The sequence below is a fragment of the Oncorhynchus clarkii genome, chromosome 11 (genome assembly GCF_045791955.1).
Source record: "Oncorhynchus clarkii lewisi isolate Uvic-CL-2024 chromosome 11, UVic_Ocla_1.0, whole genome shotgun sequence".
NCBI classification, from domain to species: Eukaryota; Metazoa; Chordata; class Actinopteri; order Salmoniformes; family Salmonidae; genus Oncorhynchus; species Oncorhynchus clarkii.
In genome coordinates this window covers 37,580,738-37,599,966 of record NC_092157.1, presented here as the reverse complement: position 1 = coordinate 37,599,966, position 19,229 = coordinate 37,580,738, and the positions used below count along the sequence as shown (strand labels likewise).

General features: G+C 40.8%; 1 protein-coding gene across 1 annotated transcript in view; it reads left to right on the top strand.

Annotated features, from left to right (window-relative positions):
- LOC139420495 (uncharacterized) overlaps positions 1-11,751 on the top strand; it is a 29,802-nt gene extending 18,051 nt beyond the window's left edge. Inside the window, exons 10-17 of the mRNA XM_071170701.1 lie at positions 3,556-3,670; positions 3,747-3,770; positions 4,213-4,256; positions 4,353-4,592; positions 4,783-4,908; positions 10,836-11,078; positions 11,165-11,269; positions 11,419-11,751. Of these exons, the coding sequence (XP_071026802.1) occupies positions 3,556-3,670; positions 3,747-3,770; positions 4,213-4,256; positions 4,353-4,592; positions 4,783-4,908; positions 10,836-11,078; positions 11,165-11,269; positions 11,419-11,448 (927 nt within the window). The 3' untranslated portion in view covers positions 11,449-11,751. The remainder of the gene's footprint in view (positions 1-3,555; positions 3,671-3,746; positions 3,771-4,212; positions 4,257-4,352; positions 4,593-4,782; positions 4,909-10,835; positions 11,079-11,164; positions 11,270-11,418) is intronic.
- The last annotated feature ends 7,478 nt before the right edge of the window (positions 11,752-19,229 follow it).

Below are 19,229 nucleotides of genomic sequence, written 5' to 3'. Positions count from 1 at the left end.
AGGCAAAAGGCCTCCTGCAAGGACGGGGGCTGGGATTAAAAATAAAATAAAACCATAGGACAAAACCTGGATGACGCTGGGCCAATTGTGCGTCCCCCTGTGGGATTCCTAATCACGGCCGGATGTGATACAGCCTGGATTCGAATCAGGGACTGTCTTAGACTCAGTAATGTACCGCCTTGTTCATAGATTTATCTAAAGCTTTTGACACTGTAGACCATGCGATACTTTTGGGTAAGCTGTCGTCAATAGGACTGGGACTGGATGCCTGTCGTTTTTCATGACTATCTAAAGGATAGAAGTCAGGCTGTTAGAGTCGACGACATCCAGTCAGAGCCATTGGAGTTGGTTAAAGGGGTCCCACAAAGTTCTATACTTGGTCCATTACAGTCCACTCTTTACATAAACAATATCGGTGATGAGATAAGAAAGTGTCAAATTCATTTATATGCTGATGACACTGTCATGTACTCTATCGCTTCAACGGCTGACCAAGCATTATCACTATTGGAGACAGATTTTAAGATATTACAAGGGTCTTTTATACAGCTGAAACTGGTTTTAAATGCTAAGAAAACACATTTTATGATTTTTAATAGGTTCAAAAAGTTGGTTGAAAATACACTTGCACTTACGAGCTTAGATGGTTCTCGAATTAATCAGGTCTCTGCATATAAATACTTAGGGACATGTTTGGATGATAAACTGTCTTTTAAAATGCATATTGATGAACTTTGTAAACAGCTAAAAATCAAGCTAGGCTTCCTCTATAGAAACAGGACATGCTTGTCCTCTACAAATAGAAGACAAATTGTGCAAGCTACTTTTATGTCTGTTATAGATTATGGGGATATTATTTACATGCATGCTACGGCATCAACACTTAAATCGCTGGATGCTACTTATCATTGCGCACTTAGGTTTATTACGGGTGCTAGCTACAGAACTCACCACTGTGTTTTATATCGTCATGTGGGTTGGACTTCGTAGTCGTGAGACGAGAACAACATGCTCTCGTGTTTGTCTATAAAGCACTTCTGAGTAAGCTACCTTCTTATATATCATCACTCATCAATATTAGAATTAGAATTCCTAAAACCAGGTCTCAAGCATGGATTACACTTGAGGCCCATGCGATTTCCACAGAGTTGGGTATGGCTGCCTTTTCCTGTTACGCTCCTTGCCTATGGAATAGCCTGCAGACTAAACTTAAACTTGAGACTCTTGTCCCCCTTGCTCATTTTAAATATTTATTGGAGCATTTTTATTTTTGTATGGCTTTCAGGTAATGCAAGTTATTGTGCTGTTAGTAGAATAACCAATGTGTAAATGAAATCTGTTGCTGTACTTATTTTTTATTTTTTTGGTGTTATCTGTGATTGTTTTGTTTGTCTTTAGTTTTTCTAATCATTGTGCCTAAACTGTATGTGTAAACATGTATACGCAGGGCCCAGCTGTAAAAGAGACATCAGTCTCAGTCTGTGTTCCTTGTTGAAATAAAGGTATAGTAATAGACCGCTGCGCCACTAGGGAGCCCTGAGTGGCGCATGCATGAGTACAGTGTATTCAGACCCCTTCACTTTTTCCACATTTTGTTACGTTAAAGCCTTGTTCTAAAATGTATTAAATTGTTTTTTCCCCTAATCAATTTACACACAATACCCCATAATGACAAAGCAAAATGTATAAAATGTTTTTTATGCAAATGTAAAAAAAGAAACGGAACTATCACATTTACATAAGTATTCAGACTCTTTACTCAGTACTTTGTTGAAGCACCTTTGGCAGCGATTACAGCCTTGAGTCTCCTCAAGGCTTCTCAAACCTTGGCACACTGTTACGCTCGTTGATGGAAAGATCGGACCAAGGTTCAGCGTGGTCGGCGTACATTTTAATTTATTAAATGAACACTGAATAAACAACAAATACAAAATGAAACGTAACGTCTAGTAGGGATAAACAGCACAGTACCAAAAACAAGATCCCACCAACTACAGGTGGAAAAAGGCTGCCTAAGTATGATCCCCAATCAGAGACAACGATAGACAGCTGCCTCTGATTGGGAACCATACCCGACCAACAAAGAAATAGAAAACATATTGCCCACCCTAGTCACACCCTGACCTAACCAAATAGAGAATTAAAAGGATCTCTAAGGTCAAGGCGTGACACACACCTGTACTGGAGTTTCTCCCATTCTTCTCTGCAGATCCTCTGAAGCTCTGTCAGGTTGGGGAGCGTCGCTGCACAGCTATTTTCAGGTCTCCAGAGATGTTCGATTGGGTTCAAGTCCGGGCTCTGGCTGGCCCACTCAAGGACATTCAGAAAATTTGGCCTTTTGGAAAACTCCAAGCGGGCAGTCATATTTTTTTTACTGAGGAGTGGCTTTCATCTAGCCACTACCATAAAGGCCTGATTGGTGGAGTGCTGCAGAGATGGTTGTCCTTCTGGAAGATTCCTCCACAGGGGAACTCTGGAGCTCTTTCAGAGTGACCATCGGGTTCTTGGTCACCTCCCTGACAAATGATCTTCTCTCCCGATTGTTCAGTTTGGCCCGGTGGCCAGCTCTAAGAAGATTCTTGGTGGTTCCAAACTTCTTTCATTTAAGAATGATGGAGGCCACTGTGTTATTGGGGACCTTCAATGGTGCAGAAATGTTTTGGTATCCTGCTCCAGATCCGTGCCTTGACACAATCCTGTTTCGGAGCTCTACGGACAATTCCTTCGACCTCATGGCTTGGTTTTTGCTCTGACATGCACTGTCAATTTTGGGACCTTATATATATTCAGGTGTGTGTCTTTCCAAATCATGTCCAATCAATTGAATTTACCACAAGTGGACTCCAATTAAGTTATTGAAACAGCAAGAACGATCAATGGAAACATGATGCACCTGAGCTCAATTTCGAGTCTCATAGCAAAGGGTCTGAATACTTATGTTTTCGCTTTGTCATTATGGGGTATTGTGTGTAGATTGATGAGGATTTTTTTTAAATAACATTTTAGTAAAAGTCTGTAACGTAACAAAATATGAAAAATGGGGAGATTTTTATACATTTTTATGTTTAGAATTGATCTTTCACTTGGTATTTTTTACAGAGTGAAGATTTAATCAATTTTAACCCCACTTTGTAACACACAGGGTGAATACAATCAGAGACAATGATGATGGGCTCTTAGGTTTCACTGTAACTATTTATATGGACACCTTGTGTTTTACCATTTCATCAGTGTATTTACTTGTGGACACCTTGTGTTTTACCATTTCATCAGTGTATTTACTTGTGAACACCTTGTGTTTTACCATTTCATCAGTGTATTTACTTGTGGACACCTTGTGTTTTACCATTTCATCAGTGTATTTACTTGTGAACACCTTGTGTTTTACCATTTCATCAGTGTATTTACTTGTGGACACCTTGTGTTTTACCATTTCATCAGTGTATTTACTTGTGGACACCTTGTGTTTTACCATTTCATCAGTGTATTTACTGTCTTTCTGAATTGGATTTGTACGGTTTCTGATTTACTGAATGTTTATTTGTCTGTCTGTAGAAATTGCCCAGCATCACTGAGGCTTTTGGAAAAGTGAAGAGGATATATGCCACTAAAATCCAAAAGCTATTTGAAAATACCTCCAAGAGACAATTTAAGATGTTTTATGAAATAGGTACTCATTAAGGATTATAGCTGTACTATTTGTTTTAGCATAAACCAGATTCCTTCAGACATAACATTCTTTTTCTTTGAAGAAATGCTGGAACCATACAGTAAGCATGACCATTACAGCACAATTGGCCCAAAGACCTCTAGTTTATCGGGGGCAATCAGGGGCAACAACTGGTCAACCCACCACTTTTTGGGATAAACAGCTGAGGGACGGAGCTGGAGAAATGTAACTTCTCTCAACCTCTTAGCCAGTGTTATGGAGGACGAGGACTGACCATCCATGAGATCAAAATTATCGTGTTTTATTTTTTGAAGCTATGTGTTGATTTTCAAACAAGTTTTTATATAAGCTCATATTTTGGTTTGTGGTAGAATGAGAAAGTTGAACTAAGCTCACATGGCATTTCTAACTCATGTTCCTGAAGAATCAATGGCTATATTTATAATTTAATTAAAATTGATGTACCAATCCCAGATTCTCTCTCTCTCTCTCTCTCTCTCTCTCTCTCTCTCTCTCTCTCTCTCTCTCGCCCTCTCTCACAGCCATCACTTCTATTGACAGACAGGAGGTGGAAGAAAAGGACCTGGTAAGATCTGTCCAGAAAATGTGTGTTTAGTAATAATATCCTGGTTCTATATTGTTTGTTTACTCCCCTCCCTGCCTCCTGATTTATGACTTGAAGGAGGACTTTGTGGACCTAGATACAGTGAAGACAGAGGAAATATATGCACAAATGGATGACATCCTGGACAGGCTGACTCCTAAGAACTTCCATCAGTCGATGAAGGTAGTGAGTGCATTTACCATTGACACAGAGGACAAACTCAAGGGCTTTATTGACCGCATATATAAGAATGCCATTGAATACCCGACCTACGCTGATGTCTACGCCAAGGTGTGCCACCATCACCAACTCATGGGGGTAAATCTACATGTTAAAGTTTTCTGTCTATTTCTCACCGTCTTAATCCCAGAGGTGATCACAAAAAATGACTTGTTTTTGTCTTTTTCCTTCTCTCTGTCCATCTTGCTCTCTCACTTGCTCTCTCTGACACAATAACAACCCATCAACCTTCAATGAGTTTTACCTCCCACATATCCTGCCTTTTCAGCTGAAAGTACCCGGAGTGACAGTACCTTTCCGCAAGCTGCTGCTGAACCGATGCCAGAAGGGCTTTGAGAAAGACAATAGTAAGATCTTAAAGGAAATGCAGAGAGAACTGGACGCGATCACTGAGGTAGACCAACATTTTGATGTCAAAATTACTGATCTATACTGAACAAGAAAAGAAAACGCAACATGCAACAATTTCAAAGATTTTACTGAGTTACAGTTCATATCAGTCAATTTAAATAAATTCATTAACTTCTTTGGGGTAGGGGGCAGTATTTTCACATCCGGATGAAAAGCATGCCCAGAGTAAACGGCCTGCTACAAAGCCATAAAAGCTATAATATGCATATTATTAGTAGATTTGGATAAAAAACACTCTGAAGTTTCTAAAACTGTTTGAATGATGTCTGTGAGTATAACAGAACTCATATGGCAGGCAAAAACCTGAGAAAAAATCCAACCAGGAAGTGGGAAATCTGAGGTTAGTCGATTTTTCAATTGCTCCTATTGAAGATACAGTGGGATATTGGTAATGTTGCACTTCCTAAGGCTTCCACTAGATGTCAACAGTCTTTAGAACCTTGTCTGATGCTTCTACTGTGAAGTGGGGCCGAAGGAGAAGGGAATAAGCAAAGTCTGCCCCAGAGCTGACCATGCGCGTTCACATGAGAGGGAGCTCTGTTCCATCGCACTTCTGAAGACAATCGAATTCTCCAGTTGGAACATTATTGAAGATTGATGTTAAAAACATCCTAAAGATTGATTCAATACATCATTTGACATGTTTCTACTGACTGTTATACGGAACTTTTTGACATTTCGTCTGCTTTTAGTGAATGCGCTTCGTGACTTTGGATTTGTTTACCAAACGCGCTAACAAAAGTAACTATTTGGACATAAATGATGGACATTACCGAACAAAACAAACATTTCTTGTGGGAGTCCTGGGAGTGCATTCCGACGAAGATCAGCAAAGGTAAGTGAAGATTTATAATGCTATTTATGACTTTTGTTGACTGCATAATATGGCGGATATATTTGTGTCTTGATTGGGCTCTGAGCGCCGACTCAGATTATTGCATGGTTTGCTTTTTCCGTAAAGCTTTTTTGAAATCTGACACAGCGGTTGCATTAAGGAGAAGTGCATCTAAAATTCCATGTGATGGCAGCGGATGAATGGCACGACAATGAGCCTCAGGATGTCGTCACAGTTGTATCTTTTAGCAATGTTTATTATGAGTATTCCTGTAAATTGATGTGGCTCTCTGAAAACTCAAAGTATGTTTTGGAACTTCTAAACGTAAGGCGCCAATGTAAACTCAGATTTTTGGATATAAATATGAACTTTACCGAACAAAACATACATGTATTGTGTAACATGAAGTCCTATGAGTGTCATCTGATGAAGATCATCAAAGGTTAGTGATTAATTTTATCTATATTTCTGCCTTTTGTGAATCCTCTCTTTGGCTGGAAAAACGGCTGTGTTATTCTGTGAATAGTCACTCACCTAACATAATAGTTTGGTTTGCTTTCGTCGTAAAGCCTTTTTGAAATCAAACACTGTGGCTAGATTTACAACAAGTGTATCTTTTAAAATGGTGTAAAATACATGTATGTTTGAGGAACTTTAATTATGGGATTTCAGTTGTTTTGAATTTGACGCCCTGCAGTTTCACTGGCTGTTGAAGAGGTGGGATGCTACCGTCTCACGTACCCTAGAGAGGTTAAGCTCTAATCTATGGATTCCACATGACTGGGAATATTATACCTTACATGACTTGTCACAGATACTTAAAAAAAAAAAAAAAAATGTAAGGTAAGTGCATGGATCAGAAAACCAGTCAGTATCTGGTGTGACCACCATTTGCCTCATGCAGCGCGACACATCTCCTTCACAAAGAGTTGATCAGGCTTTTGATTGTGGCCTGTGGAATGTTGTCCTCTTCAATGGCTGTACAATGTTTGCTGGATATTTGCGGGAACTGCAACAGGCTGACGTACACATCGATCCAGAGCATCCCAGACATACTCAATGGGTGATGTCTGAGTATGCAGACAATGGAAGAACTGGGACATTTTCAGCTTCCATGAATTGTGTACAGATCCTTGCAACATGGCGCCATGTATTATCATGCTGAAACATGAGGTGATGGCGGCGGATGAATGGCACGACAATGAGCCTCAGGATGTCGTCACAGTGTCTCTGCATTCAAATTGTCATTGATAAAATGCAATTGTGTTTGTTGTCCTCAGCTTGCCTATACCATAACCCCACCGCCATCATAGGGCACTCATTTCACAACGTTGACATCAGCAAACTGCTCGCCCATGTGGTCTGCAGTTGTGAGGCCGGTTGCCCATACCACCAAATTCTCTAAAACAACGGCTTGTGGTGGAGAAATTAACTTTAAATTCTCTGGCAACAGCTCTGGTGGACATTCCTTCAGTCAGCATGCCAATTACACCCTGCTTCAACTTGAGACATCTGTGGCATTGTGTTGTGGCCTGCACATTTGTAAAGTGGCCTTTTTATTTTCCCCATTACAAGGTGCACCTGTGTAATGATCATGCTGTTTAAAAACTTCTTAGGACTGCAATCACGTTAACGGGATGATATGATGTGAAATGACAACAGCCAGTGAAAGTGCAGGGCGCCAAATTCAAAACAACAGAAATCTCATAATTAAAATTCCTCAAACATACATCTTATACCTTTTTAATGGTAATATTGTTGTTAATCCCACCACAGTGTCTAATTTCAAATATACTTTACAGCGAAAGCACCATAGACGATTATGTTAGGTCACCACCAAGCCACAAAATAAACACAGCCATTTTTCCAGCCAAAGATAGGAGTCACAAAAAGCACAAATAGAGATAAAATTAATCACTAACCTTTGATGATCTTCATCAGATGACACTCTTCATGCTACACAATGCATGTATGTTTTGTTTGATGAAGTTTATATTTATATAAAAAAAACTGAGTTTACATTGGCGTGTTACGTTCAGAAGTTCCAAAAACATCCAGTGATTTTGCATAACCACATCGATTCAACAGAAATACATATCATAAATGTAGATGATAATTCAAGTTAAAGATATACCTCTCCTTAATGCAACCGCTGTGTCAGATTTCAAAAATACTTTACAGATTAAGCAAACCATGCAATAATCTGAGACGGCGCTCAGAAAAATAATCAAATTAGCCGCCATGTTGGAGTCAACAGAAACCAGAAATTACATGATAAATATTCCCTTACCTTTGATGATCGTCATCAGAATGTACTCACAGGAATCCTAGTTCCACAATAAATGCTTGATTTGTTCGATAATGTCCGTTATTTATGTCCAAGTATCTTCTTCTGTTAGCGCGTTAGGTATACAAATCCAAACGCTCGTGCATTACTTCAGACAAAAACTTCAAAAAGTTATATTACAGGTCGAAGAAACATTTCAAACTAAGTATAGAATCAATCATTATGATGTTATTATCATAAATCTTCACTAATGTTCCAACCGGAGAATTATTTTGTGTCGAGAGGAGCAAGTCGATATCATGTGGAATGCGCGTGACCAGGAAATGGCTCTCTGCCAGTAACCTGACTCATTCAGCTCTTATTCAGTCCCACAACACAGTAGAAGCCCCATTCAAGTTTCTAAAGATGGTTGACATCTAGTAGAATCCATAGGAAGTGCAACTTCATTCACATCCCAATGTGAATTCAATAGGGCCTGGGTTGAAAATATACCAACCTCAGATTTCTCACATCCTGTTTGGATTTCTTCTCAGGATTTTGCCTGCCATATGAGTTCTGTTATACTCACAGACATCATTCAAACAGTTTTAGAAACATCAGAGTGGTTTTTATCCAATAATACTAATAATATGCATATATTAGCAACTGGGACTGAGGAGCAGGCCGTTTACTCTGGGCACCTTTCATCCAAGCTACTCTACTGCCCCTGCAGCCATAAGTAGTTAATCAGCTTCTTGATATTCCACACCAGTCAGCTGGATGGGGATGTAAACATATTTCTGCACAACATATGAAATAAGCTTTTTGTACATATGGAACATTCCTGGGATCTTTGATTTCAGCTCATGAAACATTGTACCAACACTTTACATGTTGTGTTTTATATTTTTGTTGAGTATACATTACATGAACATAATTTCTACTCAAATGCCTTATGCTTTCTTAACAATTGTATTTGATTTAAAGGGATACTTTGAGATTTTGCAAATGGAGCCCTGCTTTCCCAGAGTCAGATGAGCTCGTGGATACCATTTGTATGCCTCAGTGTTCCGTTTGAAGGAAGTTGCAAAGTAGCATTAGAGCAAGAACTGGAAGTCTATTAGACTTTGTCATTGCGCTAAAGCTACCTAGCAACTTCCTTCAAACTGAAAACCAAAACATACAAATGGTATCCATGAGTTCATCTGACTCTGGGGAAGTACAGTCGTGGCCAAAAGTTTTGAGAATGAGACAAATATTAATTTTCACAAAGTCTGCTGCCTCAGTGTCTTTAGATATTTTTGTCAGATGTTACTATGGAATACTGAAGCATAATTACAAGCATTTCATAAGTTGTTTTTTATTGACAATTACATGAAGTTGATGCAACGAGTCAATATTTGCAGTGTTGACCCTTCTTTTTCAAGACCTCTGCAATCCGCCCTAGCATGCTGTCAATTAACTTCTGGGCCACATCCTGACTGATGGCAGCCCATTCTTGTATAATCAATGCTTGGAGTTTGTCAGAATTTGTTTTTTTTTTGTTTGTCCACCCGCCTCTTGTGGATTGACTACAAGTTCTCAATGGGATTAAGGTCTGGGGAGTTTTCTGGCCATGGACCCAAAATATCAATGTTTTGTTCCCCGAGCCACTTAGTTATCACTTTTGCCTTATGGCAAGGTGCTCCATCATGCTGGAAAAGGCATTGTTCGTCATCAAACTGTTCCTGGATGGTTGGGAGAAGTTGCTCTCGGAGGATGTGTTGGTACCATTCTTTATTCATGGCTATGAATGGTCTCAGGATGCTTTACTGTTGGCATGACACAGGACTGATGGTAGCGCTCACCTGGTCTTCTCCGGACAAGCTTTTTTCCGGATGCCCCAAACAATCGGAAAGGGGATTCATCAGAGAAAATTATTTTATCCCCACCCTCAGCAGGCCAATCCCTGTGCAGATGTGCAGATGCACTCACACCTGCCTGCTGCCATTCCTGAGCAAGCTTTGTACTGGTGGTGCCCCGATCCCGCAGTTGAATCAACTTTAGGAGATGGTCCTGGCGCTTGCTGGACTTTCTTGGGCACCCTGAAGCCTTCTTCACAACAATTGAACCGCTCTCCTTGAAGTTCTTGATGATCCGATAAATGGTTGATTTAGGTGCAATCTTACTGGCAGCAATATCCTTGCCAGTGAAGCCCTTTTTGTGCAAAGCAATGATCCTTGCAGATCCTTGCAGGTAACCATGGTTGACAGAGGAAGAACAATGATTACAAGCACCACCCTCCTTTTGAAGCTTCCAGTCTGTTATTCAAACTCAATCAGCATGACAGAGTGATCTCCAGCCTTGTCCTCGCCAACACTCACACCTGTGTTAATGAGAGAATCACTGACATGATGTCAGCTGATCCTTTTGTGGCAGGGCTACAGTGGAAATGTTTTGGGGGGATTCAGTTAATTTGCATGGCAAAGAGGGACTTTGCAATTAATTGTAATTCATCTGATCACTCTTCATAACATTCTGGAGTATATGCAAATTGCCATCACACAAACTGAGGCAGCAGACTTTGTGAAAATTAATATTTGTGTCATTCTCAACACTTTTGGCCACGACTGTAGATCGTCCAGGATTTTGGTCATGAAGCCCCCTATCACTTTTGGTCTCCTAGCCGTTAACCTTACATTGAAGAATTTATTCCCTTCAACTGATCATTGTAACGCGTGTAACAACTCACTAACTTGTACCTTGTTTAGTCCAATGCAATTTTCATTAGTTCAAGGCAGGCTCACCAAATCTCCCTGATTCCTTCCAGAAGGAGGACCGACAGCGACTGAGGGATGGGCTGGAGGAAACGAAGGCAGAGGGGCAACGGGAGTTGCTTTGCAACATCAAGTTCATGTGCGAGTTGTTCAAGCTAAAGATGATTATGGAGACCGTCATGCACAACTGCATTGTAAAGCTACTAAAGAATGGTGATGATGGTTCACTGGAGGTCCTGTGCACATTACTCTTCACCATCGGCAAGGACTTAGAGGAGGATTCTCAGGAGGCTGAGGTACAACTACATATCGTCTGTCTCTTGTCTGTTTGTCTTTCTGATTTATAAATGTGATCACTAATAGCCAGTCTATACTTCCACAGCCCAGAATGGATCAGCACTACAAGCAGATTGTGGTGATCATTAAGAAAAAGAGGACGTCCCCCAGAATCCGCTACATGCTGTGTGATGCGATGGACCTCAGAGAGGTATGACACGTATTAATGTCAATTGACCTTAAACTGCTGTTTGTCTTTGGTTGTCTGTGTCTGTATGTCTCGCATATCCTTTAATCTTATATGTCTGATTGTCATTTTTGTTAAAGTCTGATGTTTTACACTCCGTTCTCTTTCTCTAGCTCAATTTGGAGAAAAATAAAGACAATTGAAGCCAAGAACCAGATGTTTTCTATGAGGTCTAATGATGTCCCGTGTAGCTCAGTTGGTAGAGCATGGCGCTTGCAACACCAAGGTTGTGGGTTCAATTCCCAAGGGGGACCAGTATGAGAATGTATGGAATCAATACTGTACGATGCCCTGGATAGGAGCGTCTGCTTAATGACTTAAATTTAAATGTTAAAACACACACCGATCACATTGGAAAATTAAATTGAAATATTGATGGTTCATAATAATTGAATCATAAGATGTACACTATGTCCTACAATAAATCATTTTTTTTCCCCTGCAAATCTCTGTCTACTTTATTTGTTTAATGACATGTAGATATAGTGAGACTGGAGTTATGTTGATGTGATTGAAGGAGTGGCGTGGGAAACCCCACCGTAACTCAAGTCAATATCGACTGGTGATATCATCCACTGGCACAAAGTGACACGACACCCACACACTACCTGGTTTGCAATCCACCCATTTTTCAGCCTTTATAGTGAGAAATTCACTACCATTCAAAAGTTTGGGGTCACTTAGAAATGTCCTTGTTTTTGAAAGAAATCACATTTTTTTGTCCATTTAAAATAACATCAAATGAATCAGAAATTCAGTGTAGACATTGTTAATGTTGTAAATTACTATTATAGCTGGAAACGGCTTATTTAAATAAAAAAAATGGAATAGCTATCCTCAGCAAAAAAAATAAATGTAATCTCACTGTCAACTGCGTTTATTAACAAACTTAACGTGTAAATATGTGTATGAACATAAGATTCAACAACAGACATAAACTGAAAAAGTTCCACAGACATGTGACTAACAGAGATGGAATAATGTGCCCCTGAACAAAGGGGGTCAAAATCAAAAGTAACAGTCAGTATCTGGTGTGGCCACCAGATGCATTAAGTACTGCAGTGCATCTCCTCCTCATAGACTGCACCAGATTTTCCAGTTCTTGCTGTGAGATGTTACCCCACTCTTCCACCAAGGCACCTGCAAGTTCCCAGAGATTTCTGGGGGGAATGGCCTTAGCCCTCACCCCCCGATCCAACAGGTACCAGATGTGCTCAATGGGATTAAGATCCGGGCTCTTCGCTGAGCATGGCAGAACACTGACATTCCTGTTTTGCAGGAAATCACACACAGAACGAGCAGTATGACTGGTGGCATTGTCATGCTGGAGAGTAATGTCAGGATGAGCCTGCAGGAAGGGTACCACATGAGGGAGGAGGATGTCTTCCCTGTAACGCACAGTGTTGAGATTGCCTGCAATGACAAAAAGCTCAGTCCGATGATGCTGTGACACACCGCCCCAGACCATGACGGACCCTCCATGTTAAAATCAATCCCGCTCCAGAGTACAAGCTCATTCCTCCAACGATAAAGACAAAACCGCGACTCGTCAGTGAAGAGCACTTTTTGCCAGTCCTGTCTGGTCCAGCGACGGTGGGTTTGTGCCCATAGGCGACGTTGTTGCCAGTGATGTCTGGTGAGGACCTGCCTTACAACAGCCCTACAAGCCCTCAGTCCAGCCTCTCTCAGACTATTGTGGACAGTCTGAGCACTGATTGAGGGATTGTGCGTTCCTGGTGTAACTCGAGCATTTGTTGTTGCCATCCTGTACCTGTCTCGCAGGTGTGATGTTCGGATGTACCAGTCCTGTGCAGTTGTTGTTACACGTGGTCTGCCACTGCGAGGACAATCAGCTGTCCATCCTGTCTCCCTGAGGCACTGTCTTAGGCATCTCACAGTACAGACATTGCAATTTATTGCCCTGGCCACATCTGCAGTCCTCATGCCTCCTTGCAGCATGCCTAATGCACATTCATGCAGGGACCCTGGCAATCTTTCTTTTGGTGTTTTTCAGAGTCAGTAAAAAGGCCTCTTTAGTGTCCTTAGTTTTCATAACTGTGACCTTAATTGCCTACCGTCTGTAAGCTGTTAGTGTCTTAATGGCCGTTCCACAGGTGCATGTTCATTAATTGTTTATGGTTCATTGAACAAGCAAGGGAAACTGTGTTTAAACCCTTTAAAATGAAGATATGTGAAGATATTTAAATTTTTACGAATTATCTTTAAATGACAGGATCCTGAAAAAGGGATTTTTTTTTTGTTGCTGAGTTTACATAGGCTTACAGGGGCCCATTATCAGCAACCATCACTCCTGTTTTCCAATGGCACGTTGTGTTAGCTAATCCAAGTTTATAATTTTAAAAGGGTTTTCATTAGAAAACCCTTTTGCAATTATGTTAGCACAGCTAAAAACTGTTGTCCTGATTAAAGAAGCAATAAAACTGTCCTTCTTTCAACTAGTTGAGTATATGGAGCATCAGCATTTGTGGTTTTGATTACAGGCTCAAAATGGCCAGAAACAAAGACCTTCCTTCTGAAACTCGTCAGTCTATTCTTGTTCTGAGAAATGAAGGCTATTCCATGCGAGAAATTGCCAAGAAACTGAAGATCTCGTACAGAGCTGTGTACTACTCCCTTCACAGAACTGTGCAAACTGGCTCTAACCAGAATAGAAAGAGGAGTGGGAGTCCCCGGTTCACAACTGAGCAAGAGGACAAGTACATTAGAGTGTCTAGTTTGAGAAACAGATGCCACACAAGTCCTCAACTGGCAGCTTCATTAAATAGTTCCCGCAAAACACCAGTCTCAATGTCAACAGTGAAGATGCTGGCCTTCTTGGCAGAGTTGCAAAGAAAAAGCCATATCTCAGACTGGCCAATAAAAATAAAAGATTAAGATTGGGAAAAGAACACAGACACTGGACAGAGATATTACTTTTTCTTTGCAACTCTGCCTAGAAGGCCAGCATCCCAGAGTCGCCTCTTCGCTGTTGACGTTGAGACTAGTGTTTTGCGGGTACTATTTAATGAAGCTGCCAGTTGAGGACTTGTGAGGCATCTGTTTCTCAAACTAGACACTACTTGTCCTCTGTCATCTCACATGATTGCTGATTTTATTACCCACGTCATTGTTTCCTGTTGACTTTTTCCAATCTGACATAAAACAGTATTGCGTTTGGACTGTACTTTGTCAGCGATAAGAAAAGGGATAATGACGATTGGCTACTAACAGAAATGTGTCGGCCAATGATGGCCTATGCTTAAATCATCAGCAAAGTAGAGTAATCTGAGTGTGTGTGTGTGTGACAGACTGTCAACCCTTACATCTGCTCTAAACAACTAAAAGGCCGCCACCTTCATGACAGAATACAAAGAGAGTTGGAGGGTACAGCCACATTCCCTTGGCTAATTTTGATTTAACAGGCAATAAACCGAGTGCGTGTTCTGAGATTCCTAGTTATTTTTCTATTATTAATTTGTTGTTCTCTCTGCATTGTTGGGAAGGGCCTGTCAGTACGCTTTTCACAGTCTACACCGGTTGTTTACGAAGCATGTGACATAACATTTGATTTGATTTCTCTGACAAGGAGTTCTGCCAACTGCTGTTAACTACTGTTACTCTACCAATAAACCCTATCTCTAATGAGAGCCATCCCACTGGGCAAAACCTGGGTGAATCAACGTTTCCATGTCATACATTTTTTTCAAAAAATCTGACATTGAATCAATGTGGATAACTGAATTGATTTTTTAAAAGTCAACAATGTAAGGGAATTTCGTCCATTTTTCAACCTTATACTGGACTTCTACTGAACAAAAATAAACAACATGGAACAATTTCAAATATTATACCGGGTTACAGTTTATATGAGGAAATAAGTCTATTCAAATAAATAAATTAGGCACTAATTTATGGATTTCGCAAGACTGAGTAGGGGTGTAGCCATGGGTAGGCCCACCCACTTGGGAGCCAGGCCCAGCCAATCAGAGTGAATTTTTTTCCCACAAAAGGACTTTATTACAGACAGAAATACTCCTCACTTTCATCAGCTGTCTGGGTGGCTGGTCTCAGACGATCCCTCATTAGAAGAAGCCGGATGTGGAGGTCCTGGGCTAGCGTGATTACACGTGGTCTGTGGTTGTCAGGCCGGTTGGACGTACTGCCAAATTCTCTAAAACGACATTTGAGACGGCTTATGGTAGAGAAATGAACATTACATTTTGTGGTAACAGCTTTGTAGACATTCCTGCAGTCAGCGTGCTAATTGCATGCTCCTTCAACTGCAGACATCTGTGGCATTGTGTTGTGTGACAAAACTGCATATTTTAAAGTGGTGAGCTTGTGTTGTCCCCAGCAGCACAAGGTGCACCTGTGTAATGATCATGTTGTTTAATGATCTTGATATGCAACACCTATCAGGTGGATGGATTACCTTGGCAGAGGAGAAATGCTCAATAACATGGATGTAAACACATTTTTATCAGGTTTTTTGTGTAATAATTCATAAACCATGTGCCATGGAATTGGCACATCGAAAATCTAGAGGTATCTGTGTATCAATCCACTGCATCCACCGATGTTGCACTTCCGCATCTGCGGTGAAAGGTGGTGTTTGTCAGACCAACATCCTGAAAATCGGTCTTCTCACAAAATCAGCCGTGGCGTCCGAACGGTTTAGCCAACAAATTCATATGACCACTCTATGGAAATATGAGACTCTCACTCTCTCTACGACCCCAACAGGCATCTGAAGTCGGGTACAACCGATCTGCCAACTTCTGTTTGTAACATCAGAACAGTTTGGGCTACACACTAACCTGATCTTTCTTATATCTCTCATCTGTTGTTCCGTGTAGTGAATCTGTTATTCAATGCATTTGTGTTGGTTATTAGCAGTAAGGACAACAATTCTTTTTTTTAAATCAAAAACATTTTAGATATTTTTTTTATACTTTAAGGGGTCTTAAAATTCTAAATTAAATAGCAAAATTATCCTTGTTATGACCTTCTGAAAATAATTCCATATAGCTTAATATACTGTTATGGGTTTTAATGCAGGGCTGACAGACTACCACTTCCACTTGCCTCCTCCATTTTTGTGGTAATTCTGCAATCACTTGGTTGTAATTTTGGATAGAGCAGACATTTCCATATATTTTTGTTAACTGCATGTATGACATACAGTTGAAGTCGGAAGTTTACATACACCTCAGCCAAATATATTTCAACTCAGTTTTTCACAATTGCTGACATTTAATCCAAGTAAAAATTTGCTGTCTTTCAGTTAGGATCACCAATTTATTTTAAGAATGTGAAATGTCAGAATAATAGTGTCAAGAATGATTTATTTCAGCTTTCATTTCTTTCTTTCAATTTTGGATGTATGCTTGGGGTCGTTGTCCAATTGGAGGACCCATTTGTGACCAAGCTTTAACTTCCTGACTGATGTCTTGAGATGTTGCTTCAATATATCCACATCATTTTCCTTCATGATGCCATCTGTTTTGACCATCGTGAAGTGCACCAGTCCCTCCTGCAGCAAAGCACCCCCACAACATAATGCCGCCACCCCCGTGCTTCACGGTTGGGATGGTTCTTCGGCTTGCAAGCTTCCCTCTTTTTCCTCCTAACATAACGATGGTCATTATGGCCAAACAGTTCTATTTTTGTTTCATCAGTCATTTCTCCAAAAAGTACGATCTTTGTCCCCATCTGCAGTTGCAAACCGTAGTCTGGCTTTTTTATGGCTGTTTTGCAGCTGTGGCTTCTTCCTTGCTGAGCGGCCTTTCAGGTTTTTGTTGATATAGGACTTGTTTTACTGTAGATATAGTTACATTCGTACCTGTTTCCTCAAGCATTTTCACAAGGTCCTTTGCTGTTGTTCTGGGATTGATTTGCACTTTTCACACCAAAGTACATTACTCTCTAAGAGACAGAACGCATCTCCTTCCTGAGCGGTATGACGGCTGTGTGATCCCATGGTGTTTATACTTGCGTACTATTGTTTGTACAGATGAACGTGGTACCTTCAGGCGTTTGGAAATTGCTCCCAAGGATGAACCAGACTTGTTGAGGTCTACAATTGTTTTTCTGAGGTCTTGGCTGATTTCTTTTGATTTTTCCATGATGTCAAGCAAAGAGGCACTGAGTTTGAAGGTAGGGCTTGAAATACATCCACAGGTACAACTCCAATTGACTCAAATGATGTAAATTAGCCTATCAGAAGCTTCTAAAGCCATTATATCATTTTCTGGAATTTTCCAAGCTGTTTAAAGGCACTGTCACCTTAGTGTATGTAAACTTCATACTCACTGGAATTGTGATACAGTGAAGGATAAGTGAAATAATCTGTCTGTAAACAATTATTGGAGAAATTACTTGTGTCATGCACAAAGTAGATGCCCTAACCGACTTTCCAAAACTATAGTTTGTTTCCAAAAAATGTGTGGAGTGGTTGAAAAACGTGTTTTAGGCCTCCCGGGTGGCGCAGTGGTTAAGGGCGCTGTACTGCAGCGCCAGCTGTGCCACCAGAGACTCTGGGTTTGCGCCCAGGCTCTGTCGTAACCGGCCGCGACCGGGAGGTCCGTGGGGCGACGCACAATTGTCCTAGCATCGTTCGGGTTAGGGAGGGTTTGGCCGGTAGGGAAATCCTTGTCTCTTCGCGCACCAGCGACTCCTGTGGCGGGCCGGGCGCAGTGCGCACTAACCAAGGTCCGACACATTGGTGTGGCTGGCTTCCAGGTTGGCTGGCACTGTGTTAAGAAGCAGTGCGGCTTGGTTGGGTTGTGTATCGGAGGACGCATGACTTTCAACCTTCGTCTCTCCCCAGCCCGTATGGGAGTTATAGCGATGAGACAAGATTGTAGCTACAAAAACAATTGGATACCACGAAAAGGGGGTCAAATTTTTATTGACTCCAACCTAAGTGTATGTAAACTTCCGACTTCAACTGTAACTCCACCAATCCTATTTTATAATACGCTACATGACCAAAAGTATGTGGATACCCACTCATCGAACATCTCATTCCAAAATCATGGGCATTAATATGGAGTTGGTCCCCTCTTTGCTGCTGTAACAGCCTCCACTTTCCTGGGAAGGCATTCACTAGATGTTGGAACATTGCTGTGGGGACTGGGGACTAATGTTGGGCGATTAGGCCTGGCTCGCAGTCGGCATTCCAATTCATCCCAGGGGTGTTTGATGGGGTTGAGGTCAGAGCTGTGCAGGCCAGTCAAGTTCTTCCACACGGATCTAGACAAACCTTTTCTGTGTGCACGAGGGCAATGTCATGCTGAAACAGGAATGGTCCTTCCACCAAACTGTTGCGCAAAGTTGGAAGGACAGAATCGTCTAGAACAGAGGTTCTTAAACTTTTTCAGCCTGGGTCGCAAATGAGAAATTCTGTGTTTTCCTGGGACCCTAGCTTAGGGAAATATGCAACTATATGTAAATAGCAGTACATTTCATTGCCCTTATGCCTAAAACAAATGCAATATAGACAACAACAAAAAATAACAATGAAATTAAATATTCATATGAATATCTATTCATGTTTATTTCTCCCCATTAAAAACACTCTTACATATCTGTCTAGGTTGGAGCTGTTGCTGTTAAAATATAACAAATAATTTTCATTCTGAACTGGAATAAACTGATTGATCACATAGATGAGTAACAGAACTCACACACAAGTAACAGTACTGATGAAAAATGATCAGGGCTACTGTAGAAATTATTGTTAACAGTTCCAACCTTTAAAAAACAATACATATTTTTTATTCTGAACTAGAATAAACTGATTGATCACATCACATAGATGTAGTCCAGAAAAAACACACACACACACACACACACACACACACACACACACACACACACACACACACACACACACACACACACACACACACACACCTAATGA